The sequence below is a fragment of the Aptenodytes forsteri genome, unplaced genomic scaffold, assembly GCF_000699145.1.
Source record: "Aptenodytes forsteri isolate BGI_AS27 unplaced genomic scaffold, ASM69914v1 Scaffold142, whole genome shotgun sequence".
Classification (NCBI taxonomy): domain Eukaryota; kingdom Metazoa; phylum Chordata; class Aves; order Sphenisciformes; family Spheniscidae; genus Aptenodytes; species Aptenodytes forsteri.
In genome coordinates this window covers 893,423-899,869 of record NW_008794598.1, presented here as the reverse complement: position 1 = coordinate 899,869, position 6,447 = coordinate 893,423, and the positions used below count along the sequence as shown (strand labels likewise).

Genomic DNA, 6,447 nt, shown 5'->3' with positions numbered 1-6,447 from the left:
CAGCCATGCCGCGGTTCAGCGTGGCGGAGGCCAGGCTGTGGGGGGATCAGTTCGTGCAGTTCCTGCGGGACACGGGCCGGGAGCAGGAGAGGCGGCGGGACACGCTGCGGAGCATCTACAACCAGGAGTTTCGGGGCAGGTGAGAGCCCTCGGCCAGACCCAGGCAGCATCGCCTGGGACGGTCTCCCCAGCCAGCATCATCCATTCCCCTGGCCAGCATCACCGGTCCCTGGCCAGGATCACTGGACCCCGGCCAGCATTGCTGGGGCTTCACGTGGGGTGTCAAGCGAGCTCCGGCCAGGAGCTGGGTGTGAGGGTAGCACTGGGGAGCAGGTAGGGGCTTCGGGGGCTCTCCTTCATCACCTGCTGGGGTGGGATGGAGGAGCATGCACTTTCCGAGCAGTGAGGACCACCTGGACCAGTTAAATGCAGGGGCTCCGCTCTCTCCAGGCAGAGAAAACAGAGCAGCATTTCTGGAACAGCCCATGTCCCACTGGGCTGCGGATGCAGTGAAAGGCAGACGTGCCTCTCTGGACACCAGACCCGCATGCCCCCAAGCCCCTCCATCTCGCCACAGCCCTGCTGGGATGTTCCTTGGCTGCAGAGACCCCCTGGCAGCCGCCTGGGCACAGTCTCAGACACCCGCTGCCTGCCACACTCCCTGCCTCACCACAGTGACACCGGTCACGCTGGCCCCCGTGCAATGTCACTGCTGTTAATCATTGGCAAAGCCAGGGTTCAGCTCACTGCAGGCTGCAGGACATGCCCCAGGGTGCGGGAGGAGGTGCCTGGGGAGGCATCGCTGCCGGGAGTGCTGTGGCCATGCCTTGGAGGAGCCCTCATCTGTGCCGGCTCAGCCCCTGAGGGACCTGGGGACAGGGACAAGTCCCTGCCCCACTGCTGCGTGCATGCTGGCAGGGACATGGACTGCATGGCCAGACAGCAATGCCGTGGCACAGCTGGAATGGCCATGGCACAGCTGTAACAGCCATGCCACAGCATGGAGTTCCTGGAGCATCCTGCAGGGATGCAAGATTTGCATGAACCATTGAAAAGCCCCAGTCCTTCTCCCTCTCCTGGTGCAGAGGGAAGTCACCAGAGTGCCCTGCTTCACCGTCCCTTCCTGCTCACCTCCTCTCAGCTGCCTGTGCCCCTGGCAGCCCAGCCATGCTCTGTCCCACGCAGAAACCTCTCTCCCTTGTCTGTGCAGGACTGATACAAAAACGCCCAACTTCTCCTGCATCTTGTACGCGCTGAGGGTGACCCACCGGGCGCAGGTGCATGGGGAGTCAGTGCACTTCAAGAAGGTGAGGGGGGCCCTGGGCTGGGGCAGCGCAGCAGCTCCTGCGCCCACCAGGACCAGCTCCACGGGAGCCCCCAGCCACGGCAGGACCCCGGGGCCACACTGATGCTGGCTGTTCCTCACAGGAGAAGAGGCGCGTGGTAGTGGCAGACCAGTACCGGAGACCCAGGATGAATGCAGAGGCATTGGCATCCACGTCTGCCTCAGGGCAGCAGCCCAGCTCCAGTGCTCAAGTGCCCCAGAGCCGTGCCAAGAAGTGGTATGACTGGCAGCACCCTGCCCACACCTGCCCCAGCACGGCCCTGGGGATCCCTCACCCTGGCTGGGAAAGCCTGACCTTCCCTTCCCACAGGGCTGAGTTCATCCGTGGGAAGCACGGGGTAGACATCGTCTCGGAGCACGACCAGGGCAATGGGCGCATCCGCTTCCCGGTGGTGCCCAGCGAGCCCCGGACGGTCACTGTCCTGGTGCAGAACCATGGGGTGGAGGCCGTGACGCTGCAGCAGTGCCAGCCACGCCAGCAGTCGCGGGAACTCTCCTTTGCGGACGAGCAAGGGGCGACACAGGGCCAATCCCTGCTGCTGCACCCAGGTAGGGCCCTGTCCCCTGCCCCGTGCCCTGACCCACCAGAGGAGATGCAGGACCCAGCTCTCGCCTCTTTGCCTCGCAGGCGGCACGTACCCCATCCAGGTGCGGTGCCTGACCACCTGCAATGGGTACTTCCATGCCACGGTGGTCTTCGAGTTCACCAAGGAGCCGGACGAGCCCTTCAGCATCTGGCGCTACATTGCTGCCGTCGCCGAGAGCCAGCTGGCCAAGGGCCTGGGGCCCTCAGCGCCTTTCCAGCCTTACCAGGCCAGCCTCCAGCGCCCTGTCACCGTCACCACCGAGGATGGCATCCCCCCTGACAGGTACATGGCGGGGTCACCTGCTGCCATCCTGCGTGGAGGGCCCTGGCCTGTTCTCTGGCTGGGACAAGGCTCAGCTCCTTGGGACCCAGCTGTCCGGCACCCTGGGACAGTGCTTCATCCCCATGCAATGGCTGGTGATGGTGGGGCTGGGGACACCCTGCTTGCCGGGGCCACGGGTGGTTGCAGCCTGGGGGGAACACAGCCCTGCAGTCCCTGCGGCACCGCTGTCCCCTCTGCATAGCTCCCTGAAAAATGAACTGGAAAGGGAAATCCCTCTGGGCACCTACCAGTACCCGAAGAGCCTCAAGGACACGATCCTGCTCGGACCCAATGCTCATGCCAGCTCCAGCTGGGCTGCCATGCGGTGAGTGCCAAGGGGTGGGGGCAATGCCGCCCGGCCCTGCACCTCCCACCCGCTGCGCCTTGGTTGAGGTGTCCCTGGGGCATGGTGACATCTCTGCTGCCCACAGGTCGCTGCTGGAGGCCCCCCTGCTTGCTGAGAACTACCAGCAGAAGTTCCAGCTGCTGCTGCACCTGGAGGAGATCCAGATGGAGGTGGACATCCGGCGCTATGACATGCAGGACGTGCCCATGGTGCAGGACAGGGCGCTGCTGGTCCTCAACGTACGTAGGGGGAGCCGGGGGGGCGGGAGGGGTGCCGGGGCTCCCGGGGTGCCCGGCATCATGCTGGCCGTTCAGCACAGGTGCCTGGCGTGGCCGAGAACCGCCCATCCGTACTGAAGGGGGACCACCTCTTCGCCCACCTGAGCAGCGAGCGGGACTGCTCCCCGCTCGTCCAGTACAAGGGCTACGTGCATGGTGTGGAGCTGGAGAAGGTCAGGCTGGGCTTCTCCTCCAAGTGAGTGGTGTCTGGCCCCGGCCGGACTGGCAGGGCCCTGGCAGTCCTGTTCGGACGTGCTGAAGGCCAGGTGTGGGCTGGAAAGGGCCAGAGAGGGCGTGGGGGAGCATCCCCATGCCCTGCTCACACCACTCCTTCCCAGGCTGCAGAAGAAGTTTGTGAACAACCTGAGGTTTGACGTGACCTTCACCTTCAGCCGGCTGCCGCTGCGAGTCCAGCATCGGGCTGCAGCCCTGGCCATGCAGCGCGGCTTGTCCAGCCTCCTCTTCCCCTCCGCCTCGTGCCACAAGTCCCTCTTCACAGGCACCTTCCAGCCCCGGTGAGTCCCCATGCCTGCAGGGTAGGAAGGGACAGGCGAGGACAGGGACTGGCCTGCTCAGCCTCTGCTTCCGCAGGTGGTTCGACCGCAAGCTGCTGGCGAACGAGGAGCAGTGCAGAGCTGTGACGCACATCGTGACGGGGATGTCCAGGCCAGCTCCATACCTCATCTTCGGCCCCCCTGGGACTGGCAAGACAGTCACCCTGGTGGAAGCCATCAAGCAGGTGAGTGGCTGGTGCCCAGGTCCAGCCCCGGGCATCGCTGCCCACCCCGGCCCATGGGGCTCAGTGCCGTTGCTCCCTCCTCCCACCTAGGTATGGACATGCTTCAAGGACGCCCGGATCTTGGCCTGTGCCCCTTCCAACAGTGCCACAGACCTGCTGTGTCAGCGCCTCATCAAGGACATCGCCCCCCGGTATGTCTACAGGCTCATCGCCAGCTCTAGGAACTACCAGGAGGTACCTGCTGATATCAGGGTAGGTCCCTGCCCCTCTGTCCCGGCAGCCCACAGCAAATCTGGCCTGGCAGCCCCCAGGGAGAGCAGGATCCCACCAAACACCTGTGTTTCAGCCCTGCTGCAACTGGGACGATGAGCAGAGCTGCTACGTGTACCTGAGCAAGGAGCACCTGGGGCACTACCGGATCCTCATCACCACGCTGGTGACAGCGGGAAGGTTGGAGGACCTGGGATTGTCCCCACCACCCACAGTGGGTGGACCCAGGGGCTGCCTTGCAACCAGGCTGTGAGGGCAGCCCCGCTGGGGTGCAGTGGGGAGGGGGTGTGGAGGAGGGCGGGCAACAGGAGGGACCCGTCCTCTGCAGGAGGATGAGGGCGAGGGGAGGAAGGATGGCCAGCCAGGGCAGGGATGCCAAGGCAGCCTCACTCCACCTCTCCCCCAGGCTGGCATCAGCCAACTTCCCCCCAGGGTTTTTCTCCCACATCTTCATCGACGAGTGCGGCCAGGCGGTAGAGCCAGAGAGTGTGGTCGCCATTGCAGGTGAGTGGTGCCCGGCTGCCGTCTCGGGGCCCAGTGTTTCTGCATGGCCCGGGGACCCCCTATGCCCTGCTGAGCTCTCCCTCTGCCCAGGGCTCCTGACTGCCATGGACCAGGAGACCAACCCCAACGGGGGGCAGCTGGTGCTGGCAGGAGACCCCCAGCAGCTGGGCCCCATCCTGAGGTCACCGCTGGCCATCGAGCATGGCTTGGGTGAGCTGGGAGAGGGGTGAGAGCGCTGCCGGCACCTGGGGGCCGAGCAGCCTTGCAGGGAGCCACGGGGTCTCGCTGGGTGCAGGCACCTCGCTGCTAGAGAGGCTGATGCTCCACAACCCCCTGTACAAGAAGTCGAGTGGAGGATACAACCCACAGTTCGTCACCAAACTGCTCTGGAACTACAGGTGGGGACGGGGCCAGCACGGGGACGGGCACAGGCAGGGATGGGGCTGCTCTGCTGAGTGTGGCTCGGTGCAGGATCTGTGTGTACACCCCGGGCTCCGGCTCCCCAGAGCCTCGTAGTGCCCCAGCTGGTGCGGGAGATGCGAGCGCACCTGCTGTCCCGGATGCACGGTGCCCGGGAGGGTGCTGGGGCCGTGTGGCATCCACCCTGGACACTGTGCTGCCTCTGCCAGGTCCCACGAGGCCATCCTCAGGATCCCCAACGAGCTCTTCTACGACAGCGAGCTGAAGGCCTGCAAGAGTGACGAGCTCGACGTCCGGAGTCTGTATTGTGCCTGGGAGGAGCTTCCCAAAAAAGTGAGGGGGGAAGCAGGGAAGGAGCCCAGGGGGAGCCCTGAACCACAGGTGGAGCAGAGCCCAATACTGTCCACCCCCAGGGCTTCCCCATCATCTTCCACGGGGTTTGCGGGGAAGACCAGAGAGAGGCCAAGAGCCCCTCGTTCTTCAACACGGCTGAGATCGAGGTGCTGGTCCACTACCTCAAGAAGCTGCTGCAGAGCCGGGGCAAGGGGGGCTGCCCCAGCGTCTCGCCCAAGGAGGTCGGCATCATCTCTCCCTACAGGAAGCAGGTGAGGGGCACAGCTCTGCAGGCAGGGGACGGGCAGAGACCTCCCCGGGGGACAGGGGGCACTGGATGGATGGGCGGGCTGGCACACGAGGACAGCTCCATGGCGGCTGGACTGTGCTGTGTGCCTCCCCCCAGGTGGAGAAGATCCGGAAAGCCATCACCTCCCTGGACCCTGTCCTGCGGACACTGCCAGACATCAGCCTGCTGAAGGTACGGTCCTGGGAGCAGGGGGGGAGAGGAGCCCACCCTGCCACGGACAGGGGGAGCCCCACCAGCCCCCACCCGGGGGTGCTCCCTGGCCCCTCACCTGCTGTCCCTGCCCCAGGTGGGCTCTGTGGAGGAGTTCCAGGGCCAGGAGCGACGCGTCATCCTCATCTCCACCGTGCGCAGCTGCAGTGAGTACCTCCAGCTCGACCAGACCTTCAAGCTGGGCTTCCTCAAGAACCCCAAGGTACCATGCTGCCCTGAGCAGGCCCCTCTCCCTCAGCACCCCCCGCTTCCCTCCGGTGCCCCGCAGGCAGGCAGAGCTGCTCCGGGTGCTTGGTGCTGCACCAGAGCTGCCTGCACCTAGGTGGGGCTGGGCAGGGGGCTGAGAGGTGCTGCTGCAGGGTAAAGCCCTCGCTCTTGTTCTCTTTTCAGAGGCTCAACGTGGCCATCACCAGGGCCAAGGCTCTGCTGATTGTGGTGGGTAACCCGGCCGTGCTCAGCAAGGACCAACACTGGCAGAGGTGAGCCTTGCCTGGCTGCGCCTGACCCCCTCCGCAGACGGTGCTCGTGAGCGCCTGCCCGCCCTTCCCTGCTGCCTGCGGACAGTGCCTGGCCATGCCCAGCGCTACAGAGGCAGCGAGGCCATTGCCATCTCCTGCCCACACTCCCCTCACCCTGTGCCTGCAGGTTCCTCAGGTACTGCAGGGAGGAGGGCGGCTACACGGGCTACCCCTACGAGGACGAGAGCCCGGCAGAGGATGGCCTCGCCGCCGACCTCCACGCGCTGCACCTCAGCAATTAGCAACCAGGTGAGCAGGGCTAGGAG

The 6,447-nt window shown here is 65.3% G+C and overlaps 1 protein-coding gene across 1 annotated transcript in view; it reads left to right on the top strand.

Moving 5' to 3' along the window:
* Window positions 1-5: 5 nt before the first annotated feature.
* Window positions 6-6,447, top strand: part of MOV10 (Mov10 RISC complex RNA helicase) — a 7,506-nt gene continuing 1,064 nt past the window's right edge. Inside the window, exons 1-21 of the mRNA XM_009272728.2 lie at window positions 6-139; window positions 1,211-1,307; window positions 1,429-1,562; window positions 1,656-1,894; window positions 1,974-2,214; window positions 2,456-2,578; window positions 2,685-2,838; window positions 2,919-3,073; window positions 3,216-3,392; window positions 3,469-3,616; window positions 3,707-3,868; window positions 3,963-4,066; window positions 4,293-4,390; window positions 4,481-4,600; window positions 4,686-4,788; window positions 5,020-5,143; window positions 5,224-5,415; window positions 5,550-5,624; window positions 5,740-5,865; window positions 6,054-6,142; window positions 6,309-6,430. Coding sequence (XP_009271003.1) covers window positions 6-139; window positions 1,211-1,307; window positions 1,429-1,562; window positions 1,656-1,894; window positions 1,974-2,214; window positions 2,456-2,578; window positions 2,685-2,838; window positions 2,919-3,073; window positions 3,216-3,392; window positions 3,469-3,616; window positions 3,707-3,868; window positions 3,963-4,066; window positions 4,293-4,390; window positions 4,481-4,600; window positions 4,686-4,788; window positions 5,020-5,143; window positions 5,224-5,415; window positions 5,550-5,624; window positions 5,740-5,865; window positions 6,054-6,142; window positions 6,309-6,423 — 2,910 coding nt within the window. The 3' untranslated portion in view covers window positions 6,424-6,430. The remainder of the gene's footprint in view (window positions 140-1,210; window positions 1,308-1,428; window positions 1,563-1,655; window positions 1,895-1,973; window positions 2,215-2,455; window positions 2,579-2,684; window positions 2,839-2,918; window positions 3,074-3,215; window positions 3,393-3,468; window positions 3,617-3,706; window positions 3,869-3,962; window positions 4,067-4,292; window positions 4,391-4,480; window positions 4,601-4,685; window positions 4,789-5,019; window positions 5,144-5,223; window positions 5,416-5,549; window positions 5,625-5,739; window positions 5,866-6,053; window positions 6,143-6,308; window positions 6,431-6,447) is intronic.